Source organism: Lonchura striata, chromosome 6 (genome assembly GCF_050655825.1).
Source record: "Lonchura striata isolate lonStrDom1 chromosome 6, ASM5065582v1, whole genome shotgun sequence".
NCBI lineage: Eukaryota > Metazoa > Chordata > Aves > Passeriformes > Estrildidae > Lonchura > Lonchura striata.
The window spans coordinates 14,618,603-14,639,447 of NC_140708.1; the positions used below are offsets into that span (position 1 = coordinate 14,618,603).

At 37.3% G+C, this 20,845-nt stretch overlaps 1 protein-coding gene across 1 annotated transcript in view; it reads right to left on the reverse strand.

The window, feature by feature from the left end:
• Positions 1-504: 504 nt before the first annotated feature.
• The window catches only part of GLUD1 (glutamate dehydrogenase 1), a 28,855-nt gene continuing 8,514 nt past the window's right edge, over positions 505-20,845 (reverse strand). Inside the window, exons 2-13 of the mRNA XM_021536180.3 lie at positions 17,251-17,331; positions 16,350-16,405; positions 15,399-15,462; positions 13,670-13,764; positions 9,378-9,557; positions 7,745-7,882; positions 6,565-6,702; positions 6,361-6,441; positions 5,441-5,564; positions 4,461-4,552; positions 2,450-2,512; positions 505-1,834 (exon numbers count right to left, since the gene is read on the reverse strand). Of these exons, the coding sequence (XP_021391855.1) occupies positions 1,715-1,834; positions 2,450-2,512; positions 4,461-4,552; positions 5,441-5,564; positions 6,361-6,441; positions 6,565-6,702; positions 7,745-7,882; positions 9,378-9,557; positions 13,670-13,764; positions 15,399-15,462; positions 16,350-16,405; positions 17,251-17,331 (1,232 nt within the window). The 3' untranslated portion in view covers positions 505-1,714. The remainder of the gene's footprint in view (positions 1,835-2,449; positions 2,513-4,460; positions 4,553-5,440; positions 5,565-6,360; positions 6,442-6,564; positions 6,703-7,744; positions 7,883-9,377; positions 9,558-13,669; positions 13,765-15,398; positions 15,463-16,349; positions 16,406-17,250; positions 17,332-20,845) is intronic.

The window sequence follows — 20,845 nt, forward strand, 5'->3', positions numbered from 1 at the left end:
GAATATGATCCAGGATACAGATCTTGTGTTTAGAGATCCATACCTTGATCACAATAATTCTCAAGCTCTAAGGATTCATGTTTTTTTAAATAGTATCAGTGTGTATATAGATATATAGATATATATATATATATGCAGCACTTATTTTATCTGCAGTACTTTTACAACCCTAGATGGCAGCATGTGTGGCAGAGTAAGCCACCAAATAAATTCCTCACACAGGTTTATTGCTCCATACTAACTACTAAATAGTTCTTCACACAAATTTTAAAGGATAAGTTAAAAAGACATGAAATTATTTAGTAAATATATGAAACTTCAAAATCTTGCTGAGAGGCAAGTTCAAGAGACTAAGACCTGTATTAGTGAGCCCCTTAAGATAATTCAGGGACAGTATCTTAGTAGTGGTGAGGTAATGAATTGACATGTGTGCTGTGAAGAGATGCAGGTTGCAGCTACAGAAAGCTATTGCATGAAATAGAAAACAGTAATACACCAGCATCGTTGGTTTGGAAAGGTCAACTTTTTTTTAATAACTGCTCTCTCTCCAGGTTATGTCATGCAGTTACAAAGTAGTTAGGAAAAAAGCATGAGTTTCTGGGAGGGACTAATTGTCTTTTTTAAAAAAACATTCATATTCATTACATAAATAACATCTGGCACTTCAAGGGGACTCCAAGGGACAAAAGCCTTAAACTTCAAAAACTGTGCTTGATCCAATATTTTGTTGAGGTCCATTTTGTTGTACTTTATGATCAAAACTTTTAAGACCTCCTGATGACAAGGGAAAAAAAAAAAAAAAAGGCTGTGTGTTAAGACAGTGAATTAAGTTTATAGCAGCATTCTAACTCCTCTGTGGTTTGGCCAATGATTTCTGGGTTCAGTTTCACTCTACTTGTTCACGGAGGCAGTATTTAATCTTCAGAAAGCCTCTGAAAAAGAATTCCAAAAAACCTAAGTATGACTGCTTACCAAATTCAGAATATCCCTTTCACAAAAAAAAGGAAACAACCTATAGTCAGAATAGTTATGTAGATACTTGATTAAAAACATAACTAGAGTTGCTCAATAATTTCAGCTATAAAAATATTAGTCTGTCAGCGCTACAAACATCATGATGATAGTCAAACTAGCTTGAACAAGTGAGGAAAGGCAGTCCTGTAACAGTATTGCCTTAAGAGAATCAGGCCTCTGAAGCTTTACTACAAATAAAAACTAGACTTCTGTCAAAGTTAATCCCTGCTGGAGGCCCATTCTTCCTTTGACAATGCCACAGCATTGATCATACAAGGCCTTACTGAAAGTGCTGAAGCCAAAATTATGTCATTAAACAAAAGTGCATGAAGTAATAATGAGCTAAGTGCTCATATAGTACAGTATCTTATCTGAAGTCTGAGAAGTGGCTCAGGTGGCAAGACCACTCTTTCTTAGATAAAATGTACCATTTTGTTTTGTAGGCGAAACACCCAGAATGGCCCCCACAAGTGCAGATGAACTGTTATCTTCAGATACATACTTGTATACAATTTCCTAATCCATGGATTTTTATTGTAAAAAAGACTAGTTTGGAACTGAAACTAATTGAGAATAGAATCCACTATAATGTCAGAAGAAAAGAAAATTTTGTGGTTACATGTAAACTTGTGATAAGCTTTCTCAAGAAGAGGGTACATTAACAGTGAGGGGTGGGATACAAGGAGCGGTCATGGCCTGTTTATGTAAAGGTCAAACCAGCCTCATTGTACACTTTGAAGACTTTCTCAATTGCATTGACATAGGCAGCTGTTCTCAGGTCCAGACCCAGGTTGTATGTCATGGCAGTACGCATGATTTGCTGAAACAGAAAAGGTTACATGTAGTTTCTGCAGGTTTCTCCATAGGGGCGCAACAATTTTGCTTGTAAGATCCAAGTAAGGAGTAAAAAGTAAGGAGCTGCTAGATTAGTATCAGAACTCTGATTCTTTGTGAATCAGTTCTGAAATTTCTTGATTCCCCTTACAACTAAGAACTGAAAGGGAAGGATATCTTTCCCAGGTCACTATATTACCCCTTTTCAAGTCTCACACTGATAGGGACAGATGAGATGTTTCAAGTAGCTTTTTTCCCACTAATAAAAAATACAGCATAGAGGAATTAATCTAAAGCTGCTAATGGTGAAGTAAAGCACTCTTATTTACCTGTCCCAGATTAGCCAGATACAAGAGGACAACTAAAAAGTTTCTACTTAATACAGCTTGTACCAGAATAATCACTGTTTATTATACCCAATTAAAGTTGGCCATGATAGCACAGAGCAGAACTTCTACATACTCTAAATGACTTTCATTAACCATATACTGTTTATCTACTCCTTTAATTGCAAAGAAATTTCGTACAACCTATTCAAAAACTGTCCCAAAGTAATGTGAGTTTTCCTACATATAAGTATATAGATTTATGCAATATTTACCCGGGCAGAACGTTCCATTGTGTAAGCCAACCCAGAATGCACAATGTCTTTCTCAGATGCACCCTGCAACAACAGAGAATAAAATCAAGGTTTAATCCAAGACACAAAAAGGTCCTCATTGTGTGCTGGGGACAATGACATGTTGGATTCCCTTAATTACTGGAGCTTGTTCAGTCATGCTCTTCTAATGATGGGTGAAGAGTCTAAATAGCCTTTACTGTGTTATGTGAAGAGCTAGCTATGGTAAATTAAATTCTAAAACCTCAGATGTAAGCACTGAAGACTTTTATGGGCCTAACTTCTAGATGCATGATGCTACCATTATCTATTGATGTAGTAATTACTGTTTGCAGCCTTCAGACCACACAGTAAGTATTAAACAAAAAAGTTTCCAAGAGTCAACAACTATTGCAATTGTTTTGAAGACAGGTTTTAGGAAGGACATAGATCCCAAATTTATATATTCCACATTACATTAGCCCTTAGCAACTCCATGGATTTATTCCCATTAAAATTTAAATACACAGAACAATAAGCAGTTGAAAAATCAGGATGACTCATTGCAGGTTTAATGTTCCATCATCCTGATTGCTGTAATTTACTAATAATTTGACATCTGGGTCCACAAAATACTTTCTTTCCCTCAAATACCAATTTGGCCTGGAAGCAGAAAGTACTAGGCCAGTTTCTATGGCTTGTGTTTAAGAGATCCAGCATATGCTTTAAGCCACAGAACCCATCACACATGCTACTTATATAGCCTAACATGTGTTACATGCACCATTCTGGATCAAGCTAAAGTCTATCATCCGGCAGTAGTCCAAGTTTATATGCACTTCCCTGATTTCTTCCTGAGGAGGTATGATTTAATGTTTTTCACAACTTGCTGGACTTTTTTCCCTTCCTCATTTGTCCTGCCTCTTTCTGAATTAGAGTTTAAAAACCAAACCAACTGATGCTTTTAGTTTCCATGTATCCCTTGGCAGAGTATTGCACATCTGAACTGTCTGCTCTGCTATGAACCAACCCTTATTCTTCATTCTACACCTCACTGTGCTGGTTTTGTTGGAACACATCTCACTCTTCCACCATTCCCTGCAGTGAACAATCTATCCTTACCCACCTCTTTCCATATCCCTCATTCTACAGATCACTGTCTCCACCTCAGGCCTTGTTCAGGCCGGTAGGACCTAGGTTAGTTCATTGTTCATGCCAGAGAAGCTCCTGTACTTTTACCTATCCTTGTGATCTTGCTCTGAACTTCTCCCACCCTTCCAGTGTTTGAAGATGCAGAGACCTAACCTGCACACAGCATTCAGAAGGCAGCACACTCTGAATTCATATGGTGGCATCATTAGTTAGTCTTACCCCTTCAGAACAATTTCTAATGCTGGATTTGCTTATTGATTGCTATGGATTTCTAGGCTTGTATTTTGTCATCACCTCCAAAACTTCCTTTTAAATGCAAATGGATGAGCTCATAACCCATCACTTCATGTGGAAATTTCCCCACCATGTATTGCTACACAATAGATAGCAATGAATTTTACCTGACATTTCTTTGCCTGTTGATTCACTCTTAAAGGAACAAGCTACAGTTTTTCACTCAGTTTTTATTCTGGAGTTACAGAAACATCAACCTGTCTGTAGTGTGATATCTCGTTCAAATGTTTTTGGAAAACCAGGCAAACTATATCAACAGAGCTCCAAACTACAAAAAGCATCTGTATTAAAACTAGCTTTTTTGCTATATTGGAGGTATTTTGCATGGACTGAAGTAAAAGAAATCAAAAATAGCTTATTTCCAATATTCTGAAGCATTTCAGATCATTTGCTTGCTTTGTTTGGCCATCAGGCTAATCATATACTAATGCTTTGCTTGGGGGAAAGTGCTCCATGATAGCTACAATGACAAAATTTAGCTTTCAGTTATAATAATAATATAATAATGATATAATAATATCAGAGTACACCTCCCCTAACAGTAAAAAAACCAGCAGCAACTACTTACCGATATCCTGTCTTGAAATTCTGCTGTAGGCACAACTGGAATAGTTCCCCCATGTTTCCCAAATTTTCTTTCCAAGCTTTCCTGGACAGACACTAGGGAAAAAAAACAAAACAAAACAAACCAGTAGATGCAAGGTAACTGACAAATGTGAAATTTTAGGATTTTTTTCCCTTAGGACATGAACAGTGCCTTGGTATTTTCATTGATATTTATTTCATCTTAGTTCTTGAAATTCTGAAATTCCTAAATGGCAACTGAGTGTTTGAGACAACACAATCTCAAAGTTAAGAAAGGGATTTAAATGAGAATTGCCGTAACTCTCCACTACTTTAGAAACACCTTACAATGTATGATTTATGAAAAATGGTTATATTAAAACTGATACAGGTGTATGTTTTGTCAAGTCCGGTGTCTCAAGATTCTCATGTTTTCTACAGAGTTCTGTTTAAAATGGAGCAACATCCTCCAGTTCCTCTCCACTGAGCTTCCTCTCATCACGTAATTGTTATTGTTTCCCAGAAAGTGGGCAGCACAGAATGACTGTAAGTGGAGCTGTGAGCCATAAGCAGGTTTTTCCAGTGCTTGTCTCTATTATATTATTGGCCTTTATAGAAATCCTTTATTGTTGTATGTGCAGAACAATGGCACCTGCTTGAACTTCATTTGAATGCTTCCTAGATACTAAGTGTACAGCTGAAAGATGTTTATTAAGAAGTAAAAAATATTTCACTTAAGTGAAATTTTACAAAACTGAGGAAAGAATTTAAAGATAACCAAAAAAGTAAGTATTAACCTAAGTCATTAGAGTTGCAGGTCAGTTAACCTATGAAACCTTTTCTATTCTTTAGTAAGCAGCAATTACAGACTTCTGGGGAAATTGTGGTGAATTTAAGAGTTCTGTTTCCATTTCTCCCATATTTGGTGTTTGCTAGTCCAGTCTATTAATTAAACAGTGTGTGGAAGCAGAAGTGAGCACTTACTGAGCAAGTGATAGTTCGAATCTCTTTCATATTTGAAAGTCAGACGGCCATAACTGACGTGGTTCAAGTTTTTCAGCCATTCAAAGTAGGATACTGTTACTCCACCAGCATTCAGGTAAAGATCCTGCACAGAAAGAATAAATATTTTGAACTGTGACCATGTGACATAGTGCTATCATGTTCTGCAAAAGCAAGCAGTATTATGTCCAAGGCACTACTTTAATCTGCAGTACAGAAGACAATCCAGTTCTTACTCTTAGAGGACAACACCCTTTTCTTCAGTTTAGGAACTACTACTGATTTAAAACAGGACTTGACTTTAGAACACATCAAGTTCAGGTGTGCTTGACAGACTACTTGCTTCTGTTTTAGTACAAGTGTTTAAGAAAATTAAAGAATTCTTAGGCCATCTCAGTGAATAAAGGCTGAAGATCAGCTACTCTATTTAGCAAGATCAGTTGATCAGGACACCCTTTCTCTGGAAAAAATTGTCATTCTAGCTGGATAGTTCTTATTCTTTCAAGCTATCACTACACATACTGTCTACACTCTGCAGTACACAATTCTTTCAGAGCATCACCCAGACATACCATGTATACAAACTGGCCAGAATATTTACTCTTCCTTCTTCCTGTGTTTAGTGCCATTTTTGATTGAGCAATTGTCAGCTAACAATCATTATCTTTGGTCATTTACAGTTGTAGTGAGGTCTTTAATAAATATTATATAAATATATATTATATATTATATAAATATTATAGTTCTTCAGCAACATGGATACCCATTTCCTAGACATCAGTAATCAAAAAACTCTTAGAGAATGAATGGCTATTAATAAAACCTTTCAATAACTAGGATCTTGTACTCTTCATGAAAATGTTCCTTTGAAATGAAAATCAAAGGTCATGATAGAACCTTACAGGGATAACCATGATATTCCGCTCCAAGAAGATTTTGTCAGCTTCAGGAGTTGTAGGCCCATTGGCACCTTCAGCAATAATCTGAAAGAAATCACAGCAGAGTAACTCAGAGGTATAGATTTGGGTTTGTTCATGCTGATTATTGAATATTAGTATTTAAACAGACCATCTCTGTTTTTTATTTCCATTTGAACTCTAACTTACTTTTGCTTTAACCTTGTGTGCATTGGCCTTTGTCAACTGCTTCTCGCTGGCAGCAGGGATGAGAATGTCACAGTCTGTTTCCAGAATGCTGCCCTCAAGTGGCTTTGCTTTAGGGAAGCCCATGATTGTCCCGTGTTGCTGTGTGAAAAAAACAAACCACAGTGGTTTTAGTGTGTTGTGCACTCATACCAGTTTCTTCCCTTCTGACTTTCAGAGTGAGAAAAAGGAGAAGGACAGTACTAATTCCTATCCTTACTTAGACATAAAAAGCAAGCTACAAAGCTTCGGGAATAAAGTTCCCAAGACTGAAGCATAACTGCTCTCTGTATAAAGATACTGATAAACATTTGGGCTCTGGAATATATATTAAAAAAAAGGTCCCTTTGAGCTCTTAGAATAGTTTTCAAACAACCAAAATGACTGAGTACTCTCTACACACAGAGTAAGTTGCATCACAGTTTCAAATGTTTTTTAAAATTCAGTACTACAATGATAGCCTTTTTTTAGTGATAGAATCTAAATTCTTTTGAGAAAGAGGGTGATAAAGAAATTCAAATATTCCCTATATACAAGAAGACACATAAAATGAGCCCCTGAGAAGCTTTAAGTAGAAGATTCTATTTTAGTGCCTGTGAACTGTCCCTTCAAGTCTGCTTCACTTGGAAACTGAAACAAAAAGACCACATCCAGTTTTCATTATATTCAAATCCACTGCCAGGCAGGCTTTCATTCTTTCAGAAACATGCAATAGGTAAGAAACAGCAAAAGTACACTTTGTACATCTTAAGTGACCATGTGCCTGTGATTCTCAGTCAGGAATCCTTCAGGAACCTCCTTGCCATGGCTCCTTAAGACATGCTTTCTAGTTTAGGCATAAGAAAGGCAATATAATAAGAATGCCAATTCTGAAAAGAAAGTAATTAGCCTGTACATATATACATATTTTTTTGAGAGTCAGATCAAAGGGTAAAAAAGGTACCACCTGCATTTGCATTCTTGTTGGGGCTAAGAAGGAAAGTCAGAAGAATCAATATTTCCAAGCCATTTTGTAAGGACTATTTGTAGGGACTATTTGTAGCATGTTTTAAATAACCCAACACCAGTTTACAGTCATCAGTCATTCTATGTACTTGCAAAGCTGACAAAAATCAAACTCTTTCTGCTTAGCTAACTTTCATACCAATTTGAAATCTTCTAGTTCTTTTGGGTCAATCCCATCAGGATTCCAGATGGAACCATTAAACTCCCCGACAGCGACGCATTTTGCACCAAAACGATGTAAGTATCTCATAGAATGCAAGCCCACGTTACCAAATCCCTAAAGGTGGAAAGAGAAAAGGAAAAGTAGTTAATCCTCCAGTTAAAATGATGCTTACTGCTAAGGCTAATACAGATTTAAATAGTTCTTGATCTATTGGCACATTTTGGCATTAGATGATGTGCATTGGCAAGATGGAAGAAATCTACATACATTCTATTCTTATCTGAATATCACTGCAGAAATTATGCACTAGAGCCAGTTATCACAGGTGTGATAAGTGTTTTATACTGCAAATATAGAAAGGAAGGGGTAATGCTACTATGAAAGTGTCAAAACTATGATGTTTATCAACCTGGGAACATTTTGTGTATCCACTTTGTGACTGGCACTCTCTTAAAGGGATAATGGATTTTTGTATGACTACTGACTTAATTCCAGGCCATTAAGTTCCTTTAGTTCCAGAATACTGATTTTCTGGAAGTAAAAGAACACATAGCAGACAAAAAGTCATATGATCAATGGTGAAAGTTTGTCGTACGGTTCTGTGCTGAAGAAAAAAGCTGAATAATAAATCCCTGCATAACACGGCTTGGGATATTTGGGATTTTTGCTTATGTATTGGAAACAAACTTTGACAGAAGAGTCTGTCATGCTTTAGGTCTCTTTGAAATGCTCTAGGTTCATTTTCCTATGAGAATTTTCTGCTTTTCTTCTTTTCTTATGGCCATGTTTTCAGTCTATGTTTTGCTTAAGGGCCTGTTGGTTAGTCCTCTGCCAGGCATGAAAATGCCAAAATGCAGGGAGAGAAGTGTGCTGCTGGGCCTGTGCAGGGCAGTGATGTTTGTTGCAGACCACAGGTTAACTAGAGGACAACTTGGAGATTACAGTTACTCTGCTATTTCTTTTCTAACAAGCACTTTTGAAAGCAACAAAACAAATCAGTTCCTCAAATGGTCCATTTAACATAGAGTTTAAAGTTGAACAAGTTTCCTCTCTTGGCAATTTTAGGAACAGTACTGCATACTACTGGCTATCACTTTCAAAATTCAACTACATAAATCTCCAAGTCTTAGGAACCCCAAAAATGTACATTCAACCCTACAAATTTAGGATAGGGTCTTAGTTTCTATTTTTCCAACTGCTTATTCTGTAATGGAACCCTCATTTCCTCCTCTTCTTAAATTTTTTATTGTAAAACATTGCAACAAATTTTATGTAGGTAAAACCAGTGTCACACCTCACTGAAAAGTGTGCTTAAAGACCTTGTGTAACAATATTTCATGTTGGTGTTGTTTGTAGCTTACAAGATCATAAAAACTATAGATTTGGCTTTGTGCCTGCAGAGTGCAATTGAAAGTTCAGTTTATAAAAACCAGTCCAAAATAAAGGACACCTATGTTGCTTGAAAAGTGTTGCTAAAGTTTGAGAGTAAAGGTTAACTTGGAAGTTTTAAAGCTCTCTTAGTTTTTAAGGGCTACACCCTGTTCTAAAAACAGCTCTACTGAAAGTCTGTGTACTGCTTCTTGTCCTACTGTCTAAGGAAAAAAGTTACCTGAACAGCAAATGTTTTATCTCCAAATCCTGGAGTCATTCCTAATAAGCTCATATATGAGGCTTCATTGATGAAATTTTCAATTCCATGGAAGACACCACGGCCAGTTGCAGATATACGTCCATGGATGCCACCCTGGCTGATGGGTTTACCAGTTACACATGCATGTGCATTAATATCCTGTAAAACAGCAAAGGACTTGTGAGACATGGAATTAATCAATCAAAAAACAGCTGGAACAAGAAGCTCTGTATACTTTTGACATAAGAGAAAACAGAAATTTTAAGAGTCAGAGCATGATATAGCTTTAATTTAGTTTTTAAAGATTATTTCCTTCCTCACTTTGTGTGAACACCTCAAAATATTCTGTCAAGAAAGTTGTCTAATGCAGTAGTGGATATGGCCTGTGATTTTTTTGTTACCTCTAAGTGTGTGTGTTAACTTCAGTCTGTGTATCATGGTGACATCCACACGCAGACAAATCAAAAAGCTTACAGGAATGTTTCTCAAAGTCAGCTCCTATTTACAGCCACAATTTCTTTACATCACTACTTTTGATGTCTTAATTTTTTAAGGGCCCAGACATATCCTTGAACTGGCTTTGAATCATCTTTAAACAGTGTTTAGTGTTCCTTTATAACAAATTCAGTTATTTTACAATTACAAAATGAGGCATGAGATCTGCAGTCAGAATACAGAGATGCTCTCAGAGGAAATCTGCAGTTTGAAGGTCATATGGGAAATGTGTATTTACTATTTTTATTCAGAAAAGCAGCATTTACAATCAAGTCTCTATTCTCAATTTGGAGGCAATAAAATATTTTATCTTGGCCAGATAGTCAGCCAAGATAAAACAGCTATTTAAAACCATAGCTGATTTTCCAATTGGAATTAGTAACATGAAAGAAATTCTTCCAAACCAGACACTGGAACTCCCTCTTCTGTCACCAGTGGTTCCCATGCTCCCACACCCCGGGAGCAGAGTCACACGGTGGCTTGGCTTCCAGCACAAGTGAAGAAGTAGGGATGAAAGAGACTCCACTGCAGTGAGTGTGCCAGCAGCCGGATGGGTTTCCATTCCAGCAGCCACACATTCACTGGGAGGCTCCCTCTGCTCCATCCCTTGTGCCAAAGGCATTTGCATGCCTGTGGTGCAGGATGCTTGGTGAGAGGAAGGAAAGGAGCAGACAAAAGTAAATGGAGGAAGAATGGCTTGAGGCTACTAGAGCCATAATGAAGACTAAAACTATTTACTGTTTGAAAATGATAGTGAGTTAACATATAAGCCTCTTTAAGAACAATAAAAGTGATGCTGGGCTTGCCACAGAATTCCTAATTCAGCCTCCCAAAACACAGCTCGCTGCTCTCCATAAACTGTATGCTCCCTCTTGTGGCATGTCAACTGTAACAAACATTGGCAGGGGCGTTCTCTTGCAACGATTTGGCCTGATATTTTGATGGACTTTCAGGTTTTTATTCTGTTATATGGTCTTAAACTATCTTTGGGCTTGGTGCATTCATAAAACAGGGAATATATTTTATAAATACATGAAGAAATACAGCTTCCCACCATATATAAGAATGTATTTATCAAAGTCCTTTCCTGTGTACCAGAAGTCAATTGATTGTGTCAGGAAGTACAGAAGAGCAGAAAGGATTAATTTAGTAAAAAACTTCAGCCATATATAACTCAGTGATCCAGAAACTTCAGATGGATTTTCTGGAACAGTTAACATGGTAGTTATTAACAACTTGCATGGTTTGGCAAGAAAACAGAGCATGAAGTGAGGGCAGATCCAGGTCTTCTTAAAGTCTCATATAAAAGCCACAGCTGATGTCAAAGTCCTAAATTCTTTGGTTTCAAGTCAATAAGCAAAAACTTTCAACATATCTTGGGTGAAAACCAATGAGCATGGCTTTTACTGAGAACCTTGAAAAATGGCTTATAGCTAGAATCAAAGACTTCTATATCAGCACTGGTAGCTTATGAGCTTAGTTGGTGATGTTCAGGCACTAATCTTTGCTCCTTTCTTTACCCCTTTCCCCCCTGCAAGGATGTTCTCCTTGTCTCTCCAGCTTCCTTGCTCTGTATGGTAGGTTTTGAGCAACTTCCCTTATCTGCTTATATCTGTTATTTGATTTATCCTTCCCACTTGAAACGCTCTGAACACAGCTGTGTGCAGTGTGCAAGCACAGAGCCATCAGGTCTGTATCTGAGTCAGATCCCTCCCACCAGAGTTATCTTTCCACTCCACTGAATGTAGTCCCTTGCACAGCTTCCATCTGTCTTTGGAATTATGTCTTGTTTCACTTTTGTTCATTGCTCATTTTCTGCTCTTAGTTCCCTTCCCTTCTTCCCCCATGGTCACTTTAATCTTTTTAGTATTCCTTAAGCACCTTTAGTTTTGCTCTTGGTGTCCCAACCAGATACTTATCTGAAACATCTTCCTGTAGAAACTGTTTTTGATGGATTATTCCCCTTTTTATAGCCTTGTCAGAATTCTCACTTTCCTTCTCCATTACCTGGCCATTTTCCACAATAGCTCTGGAGTTCCATTGTGGCTACCACTCTCTCAAGTACAAACAAGCAACCCAACAAAATTAAGGAAACTAACATTCTCCCCCAACCCTTACTTCTATTCTGTAATTAACTTTGCAGAAAAGTGTTCCTGAATCCTCTCAGTTTTATTTTTCAATAGGATACTGCCATACAGAGGGGGTCTAAAAAGAAGCTGTTGTAGCATAATTCCAGTTTTAATCCTCAGTAGTTACTTTCTGTTCTCTTGTAATTGAATCATAAGACTGTGTAGGACTACAAAATAATGGGAGCTTATAAAGTGGTAAAAATAAGAAATTAATCCATTTGAAAAACTCAATATCAGGATTTAGTTTTTTTTTTTTTTTTTAATTGAGCTTTTGTATAAAACGGAGAACTCTTCAATACAGCAAATCTTAAAGCAGGTCACTTGCTGTGATCGTTCTTGTCAGTCTCAATAACACAGTGCTGTTGTATCACAGTGAAATACACATTTCAGTGCAATGACTTAAATGTTAAAACTCAGTGCTTTGAGGCAGTAGTTTTGCTCTAAGTTGGAATTTTAAGTTCTGACTGAGGGAACTAGTTGCCACCCTGCATGTTGAAGTCCTTCTGAAGCCATAACTTTGGCATTTTATCAGATATCTAGTTTTAATTAAAATATTTACCTATGTGAATAGCAAAAAGCAAATTACGTTTTACAGTGATGTCCCTAACAGAGAGCTTTGTGCAAAAGTGACTTAACTAATCAGCATGCCACAGCTGATTCCTCAAGCATTCCTTTTTTTCTTCTGTAAGATACCTCAGACTGTATTTCAGACTTAGAATAACCTGTGCCACTCCACCTCCTACTGTGCAAGGCCTCAGACAAGTCTTGTGCCAGGAGATGCCCGAGGACAGCCAGGCAGGTGGTGGGTGGCACTAATGCCCGAGGCACACACCCTGCAGTGCTTGGGGGAGCTGCTGGAAGGGACTGCACTAAGCACAAGGAAAGAGGAGCTGGGATAGGCAAACATGCAATAGAATAGCATATGAACACACTAATACACAGCTACTGACAAATAAGTTGTCCAAAATACACTTTTCTTTGAACAGACCTGTCTGTTTAACAGGTACAAATAACCCTACTGACACAAAGACAAAGGCCAAACCAAGGGCTAGCATTAAAAAGTAATTTTTAAAAATTTTTAATTTTTTGTATTGTCTCCTGGGTTATAAATTATGTCAGTGTCCTTTTACTTTACACTTTGAAGAATTTGCTGAAGTCCACAATGAAACTTATTACTTCTAGGAGATTGCAGAGTCTTAAAACTTCTAGTTTTAAAACTTTGAGTTTTAAGTTATACCAATAGTGTGAATGCAATTTGCATGGTCTCTTGAATGAATGAAACCATCAGCATGTATTTAATAAAACTTGTAAATTCAGTTATCAGTTAACAACTTTATATTAGTAAATACAGTACCAATGAAAAACAGAGGAAAATTATAGAAATGGAAACCAATTTTAGACTATATACCTTTAAAAACATTGGATTTTCTTGTGTTGAACAGTTGCAATCAGTATTGTATCAGAGAAGCTTCTTTTAAGACTAGTGTAAGAATATTATCCTTAAAGCTATTTTTCCTTTGCTGTACCCTAAAATCCTCACACCACTGAAGTTGTCACAGTTTGCAAGAATATTTTTAGATCCAGTAAGTAAACAAATTGGTATGATTAGGCAGCTTTTCTGCTTGAAAGCCTCTGCTCAAGACTTACATAGTGTCCTATGGTACTGGCATAGGTGTCAGCAATCCAGGACATCTCCCTCTCCCCCGTGCTCATATCAGGAGCTGGCACATCCACACCAGGTCCTGTTGGCAACAGTGAAAACAGCTCTTAAGGATCAAACACAAATAGTTATTTTCAATCATTTTTCCCTTGGGAACTGTGCAGGCCTTGGCAGAGAAGAACTGCTTTCCTGTTTAATCCTCAGTTTATTATGCAAGCAACATATTCTTCTGGGTTCAATGCAATTTTAGAAGCTGAATCACACCTTTCTACAATATTATCAAAACCCCCAACCTTTATATAAGCCATTTGATAAAAGGTGAAGGCCACTTCATCAAAAAGAAGAGCAAGATAGTGCATCAATTGTGGTTTGGATTATTTTGCAGGGAGGGTACTATCTGGGTGTGATTTCTATATAATGTGATATTGATTGGATTCTTCTGCATAAGAATGTCCTTTCTGTTCCTGGGTGTGTTTAAATACTGAAGGTAGGCTGTACCTAGTCATTGCACTGTAGTACATGCATTTGATTTTACTGCTTACTTCAAGAAAGGTTTCCTTTCTCTTTCTTGATGAAATAAACCTTTAAAAGAAGTCTCACACATCTGCTAAAAAAATCTGGCTTTTGTAGATAGCTAAAAAGAGTATTTCCCCAGACTATTTAAGATCATAGAAACTTGCTAATCAGGATATTACATGCAACTTTGCCCCAACATTTTTTTTCTAAGTATTTTTAAAAGGTTTGTGAAAGTTGTGTAGCACCAACTAGAGAGCCAAAAAGGAAGAGAATTTTATCAATCCATTTTAATTGTCACAGAACTGCTTATCACTATAGCTGACATTGTTTATAGTAAAACCATAGTCACATGTAACATCAGTAAGTGCTTATAAAGCAGCTTAATTTAGATGATAAATGCTCTGTCTGGAAGAGCAACAAACACTCTGGCTGAAGAGCAAGAAAATGCAGATAAAGGGATAGACATTCCCAAGGCAGTTAGATATCAGGAATACATGACAGACCTTTAACTAGTTACATGCCTCATTATTCATTTGAGTAAGAACCTTCTCTGGGTAAAGCTGCTCCCTTCAATTAAAAGTTGAGCTGGTAATAGTCAGCTTTCTGCAGAGGAGAATCCAGACAGCAACTCCCACCAGCAAAGCTACCAGAACAGCTCAGGGCTGAGTGTGAAGGAAGCCCCTACTGACATTACAGAAGCTGAGGTTCTGTTACAACAGGCTCTTATGCTTCTTGCCTACGCTTCCCTTGCAGCCTCTGGTTGCCATGGGTGAAGCCATCAACTTTTGCTGGGGTGGATCTTCTATTTCCTTCCTCTCTTTCCTCAGATACCTGCCAAAAGCCTCAACTGAGACTACAGGAAACAGTAACAGTGAAGAGCTTGCTATTACAGATTAAAACTGCAACAAATATGGTCACCATTTTATGATCTAACTCTGAGATTTATGATTAATTTTCGGTACCATGAACTCAGCTTTTGTGGCTTCTCATAGCAGAACAGCCACCAGAAAAAGTTAAGACAGTTCCCTTTAAAATGCACTACTATGCAATGACTCATTTCTTTGTGGTTCTTGCTGAAAGTTATATCCAAATTGTTTACAGCTCTCAAAAATACTGTTATTTAAGGATATCACTAACAGGCACTGCCAATGCACAATAAATCAGATTCCTAAATTTGAATAGTAAAGCTGCCCAACATACCAATAAAGCCCTTTTTTGCCAGCTCCATGGTAAACCTTCTTGTGATTTTTTCCAATTCATTGTCCTATAGAGAAAATGCAATAAATATCAGAAGAAATCATTAGTGCTTATGAGTATTTGCTGAAACCTAGCCCAAGCATAAGCCAACGCCCTCTTCTTCTAGAAGAAAGGATGATTCATAATTTATATAATTTATATGCCACTCCCTAGCAGACCGTTGGTATTCAGGCAGCACAAGAAACATTGGGGCTTTTTTTCTGTACATTCTGATCCATAACAACTTGGGAGCATGGCACAGGAAGAGCCACCTGTGCCCAGAGCAGAGATTTCCAGCAAACAAATCTGATATCCTGTGTGAGCGATTTACAACCAGCGACAGCAAGAGCTGGCCCTGCTAGTTGTGTAATCAACACAGCCAAATGACTTGACACAAATCCTTACAGGAGCTTTGAGCTTTGATTATCTGTTATGTATTGTAGTATTCCTTTCTGTACAAGTAGTTTCAATTAGGACAAGAAAGCAAGGCTGCAGTAAACCTTTTATAAGCCAAGTTATTATTTGCACTGGAACACTGCATAGAATGGTTTAATGGAGCATAAAACTATTAGTCAAAATAAACAAAAACATTACTTTTTTTTTTTTTTAAGAGTAACTTAATTTAAGCTTTTATTAACGGTATCAACTTTAAAAAAATTTCCACGTTCCAAATTATTTGTAGTCTCCTGATTTTCAGAAAAAAGATAATAAATTAATTGAAGTATTCCACCTCTGAAACACAGACCTTTTAAAAATTCTTTTCCTACCTATTGCATGCACAAGCTACATTGAGTCTTTACAGAGGCAGAAGTGGCAGGAGGTTTTAAGTGGTCAGTAATGCCCTCAGAAGAGCTTTTTTAACTGGCTGGCTTCAGTATTGCAGGTACCCAAATTTGTATCTATGATTAAGCTTACTGTGTAGTTCTTGGGATTGATCTTGACACCAGCCTTTGCCCCACCAAATGGCACATCTACAAGAATGCAAAGGAAAATAATTTTACTTTTTCAACAATAAAGGCAGAACACATGAGAAAGATGTGTACTTATATCTTTGATTTTAGTGGTGATTTTGGTTTTGCTGTGTTTCTAGCTTCTGAAGTGTAAGTTATAATCTGATCTAGGTGCTCATAAAAATAGGAGATCTTTCAAGGCACTTTGAAAATGGTCTTTAAAAGTCAAAAGTTCATTATTTAAATTTTCTATGCTTAAATATCTCTTGTACTTGACACTTGTAGAAATAATAAGTTTTACCTCTTATATTTTACTGGTTTAGCTCAAGAATTCTACATTGGGAATCCTAAGAACATCTATATACATTGGGAAAGTATTCTCTTTTCTTACACATAATATGTAGATTCTCTCCAAACTCCTCTACAATTTAGTAGCTGTGTACAAGTTATACATCTTTATAACCCATAAAGGAATTTCATCCTTTGCTCTCCACAGCTCCCCTGCCTGAATCGTTTACAGCCTCCATCTGTTCCCCCCTAAAATTAGTCCTCTACTAATCCAAGTTTGTCATACTTGAATTTGAGTTCAAGATGTAGTACCTTCTATGGGAGAGGGCAGTTAGCAGAATTTGGAATTTTCAAACGAAAATGCAACCAACCTTATGAAAGTGTTCTCAGTAACAGCAGAGGGATTATGTATTATTATTTTGGTCACTATGGATTTTTCCTACCTTGCTACAGATCTAAGTTAGAGATTAGTGTCTGAAATTCATTTTAATCATTTACATGTTTGGTTTTTCTATATAATTACATCAGTCCTGATTGAAACTAAAGATTGAAATGTTGCTTGAAAAATGAACACTTACCAACCACAGCACATTTATACGTCATGAGAGATGCTAAGGCTTTCACTTCATCCACACTAACATCCATACTATAACGAATACCTGCAAAAGACACGTGAGAAAAAATAGAAATTCACTAAATACCTTTGTAAGTGTCTATAAATTGGGAAGAGTAATTCTACACTTTAATGCACTTTATAAACTTCAAACTTTAACATGCAAGTAGGCTGTTTATCAACTTATTTACTCTAAGAGGTAAAAACCAAGACCCCTTTCCCCTACTTAAATGTTTATCTTTTATGTAGCAGAAATTCACTACTTCAGTAATTTGCTAAGAAGTAGCTTAATGGCAGCACTCAGTCTTAGGGAAAAAAGTGAATATTCCTTGTGATGAAGATGAATCAAGCTGACAGGTAGCTAAGAGCAGAGTTTTTGAGAGGCTGATAAAGCTCTTCAGCATTCCCAAGATCTTTAGCTTTGGACTTCATTCATTGTATATACAATATTAACTTTGTTCCTGAACATAACAGTGTAGGTTATAATGAAGGTCTTTTTGATGGAGTAATACAAGTTCCTGTTAAGTTCTAAGCCTTGGCTTTAAGGCCCTGGCTGCTAGGCACAGCCACAAAACAAAAAGCAACAAACCACTCTGCTAGTACGAATTTTTTCAAAACATACTGAGGGATTAGTCCTACACCAGCAAGCTTGTGAGACCAGGCCACCCATCCCACACCCAAAAGGAAGCCAGCCCACACCTGCATTCCCTGCTCCAAGTCACTCAGCAGGGCTGCAAGTGTGTGCTGACACATGGTACAAATGCAAATTCAATTTGCTGTGTGCTGGCAGCAGCTCAGATGCACAATGGGTGAGCCTAGCATTCAAGGCAGCTCAAAGCTGAGTAAAAAATGGTTACACAAAGGTTAGGAGATCTTTCACCTGCCTGACTCTTAACCAGTCTTCTGAAAAATGGAAAAATCCAATAAATTGATGGAACTCAAAGTTAAGATTCATGTATGTGAAGTTACAGAGTAGGAAATATTTAACCAAACTGACAGGGCAGATACAGAGAACTAGAGGAGCTTAAATATGATGTGTAAGATCAAAATGTGCCCAAAATCATATGGCCACAACCAACATACAGCTGTATGTTTGTTTCTATCCAAGCTTCTCCTACTTAACCAAGCATACAACAAAGCCATGAATAATTTATTATTCCCATTTTTACTCCCCAAATCTTTGGCTGTAGGTTCTGCCAAATTGCACGGTGGTTTGTAGCAGGCACAGAGTGTCCTTTAGATGCCAGAACATGGCACCACAAATTTCCTATTATGTAAAGAGAAGACCATATTCAGGTTCTCAGGAGTGAAAAAAGGCCAGCATACATTATCCAAACTAAAGCACTGTGCTGCTAAGAAAGCCATTCCTGAATGCTCTGGAAACAATCCCAGTTTCAAAGGAACTAAGTGCTGCTCAAATAAAGCTGAGGGCCAAGTGCTGTTTTCTTATGTGAGTTCAATCAGTAAAAGAAAGTACCATGCCTCTGCAGAACAGAATTTAAATTTATTGTGTATATGGGGGAAGGGTGGTCTCCAAAAGCAAACTAGTTTCTGACTTAGATTAGCTGCAAGGAGTTAGTCTGAGCTTTCAATAACCTTCTTGTGGGAAGTAATATTCAAAATTTAAGTAGAACCTATCAGAGCCCAAAAGACCAGTCAATGTTAGAACATAAATGTGGTGGGTTTTTTTTTTAATATGTCTTACTCTGATCCTTCAGTGGAGCAGTTATCTTTCTGTCAAGCTCTGAGCAAGAATGAGCACTACCTATGGCACTGACTGTCCTGCCTGGGGAATCCATTCCCTCTTGGCTGAGCAGGTATCTGGGGACAGGTCTCATCTGAGTATTGCTCAAACCAGCCAAGTTTGGAGTGACAGCCTATGTTGGCCAAAAGTGAACTCTGCCCCTCCACCCCCAGCTGAACTAGATCACTGTGTATTTATTCAACCCATATACATATTCAAACTTCCAAGCTGTGTATACAAAGCAGTTTTGCTATAAACGTACTCCTGCAGGCACACAAAATGTTGTTTATTGATATATGAAAAGCAGCAAGGAGACTAAATACTTTGGGATAGTTATCTTTAACAGTTTAAAGAGAGAAGCAAAATACAAAAAGAGAGGGAAGCCTCTACTGCAAATCATACAGAAGACAGGATCTGAAGAGGTAAACAAGCAGCATTTAACTAGAAGTGCTAGTGCACAAAGTCACTCCAGTGCATGTTGAACAGTTAGCTCTCTGGTTCCATGTATTCCTGTCAAGGATTACTACAAACTTTGACGTAATAAATGTTTTCATATGAAGGTAAGTAAGTAAATAAGAAAATTCCAAAACTAGCAAAGTACTGACAGGCCTTCAACTGAGCTGCCTATCTGTTCAGCCATGTACACATACCAAAACACAGAAAACTTTTGGACTTGAGGTCAAAACTGTTCTTTTCTGGACAACTTCATACTTCTGAATAAGATTTAACTCCTTTTCCAGGCTTTTAAACAGTTGAAATTAAAATGGTTTGACTGCTGGCTTTATCTTTGTAAGTGGAAGACCAGTCAATTCTGAGAGTTGTGCTGACTTTACTGGTCACTCTTCTCTAGTTTATGTGGTAAAATCTTTTATTAGGTGAAGTTCAGGATGTGAACCCAAGTTCTCTGACAGGTGTGATGAATTTTTCCCTTCCCTGGCAGGAACACATAACATTTAAGATGCACTAACATTTCATTTCTTTTCACAATTCAGCCAGTTACTGTTTTTCAGGAATTGCAATTACAGGGGGCCACCTCTTGACAGGGAAGTTATTAGTGCTAAGCTGTTACAAATGATGAGAAGTGGGCATCTGAGAATGCTGTACATTCCTTCTGCAAGCAGATGCACAAAGATAAAAGACTTACTTAATTTCTATTCTATTTGGACATAATTGAAATTTAGTTTGACAGCTTCCTAATTTGGCAGGAGTATTGCCACGCATTTGTGTGACTCTTTTGGCAGTGTTACTATGCATTCAATAGCCTAAGTCTAAAAATGGATCATATGCACAGATAAAATACTGGGTTTGGTTTTTTGTGGTTTTTCTAAAGGTTCTCACCACATAACAGCACACAAAGTCACTGTTAGGTAGCAAGATTACAATTTTTTTAAACTCTGGCAAGTCCCATTCAGTAAGCCTCTGGAAACTCGTGCCTTTTACAGCAAACTACAAAAAATAGTTTGAAGAAAGCCTCAAGTTACAGTATGACTCATGGCCATGGAAAATACTTTTCATTGGAAAACTTAAGAATTCTTGTTCCAGTTGAGAATTTTCTTTCCTTACCACGCCCCAAGAAGTTAAACAGTATGCTGAGAGTAACTTTGTTTTTCTACGCACAAAGGCTTCTAAATGAGGAAATGTTTTAATTTATTTTTTTAGTATTGGTCAGTATAAAGAGAAGGTTTTATCACTACACAGCAGTGTCTATGTTTTTAAAACTTCTTTTTAATGATCTCTATTATGGAGATATTGTACTTCACTCAGTTACTTCTTCACATCAAAGTAGTCTTTATCAGCAAGGCTACTTTGGATTCTA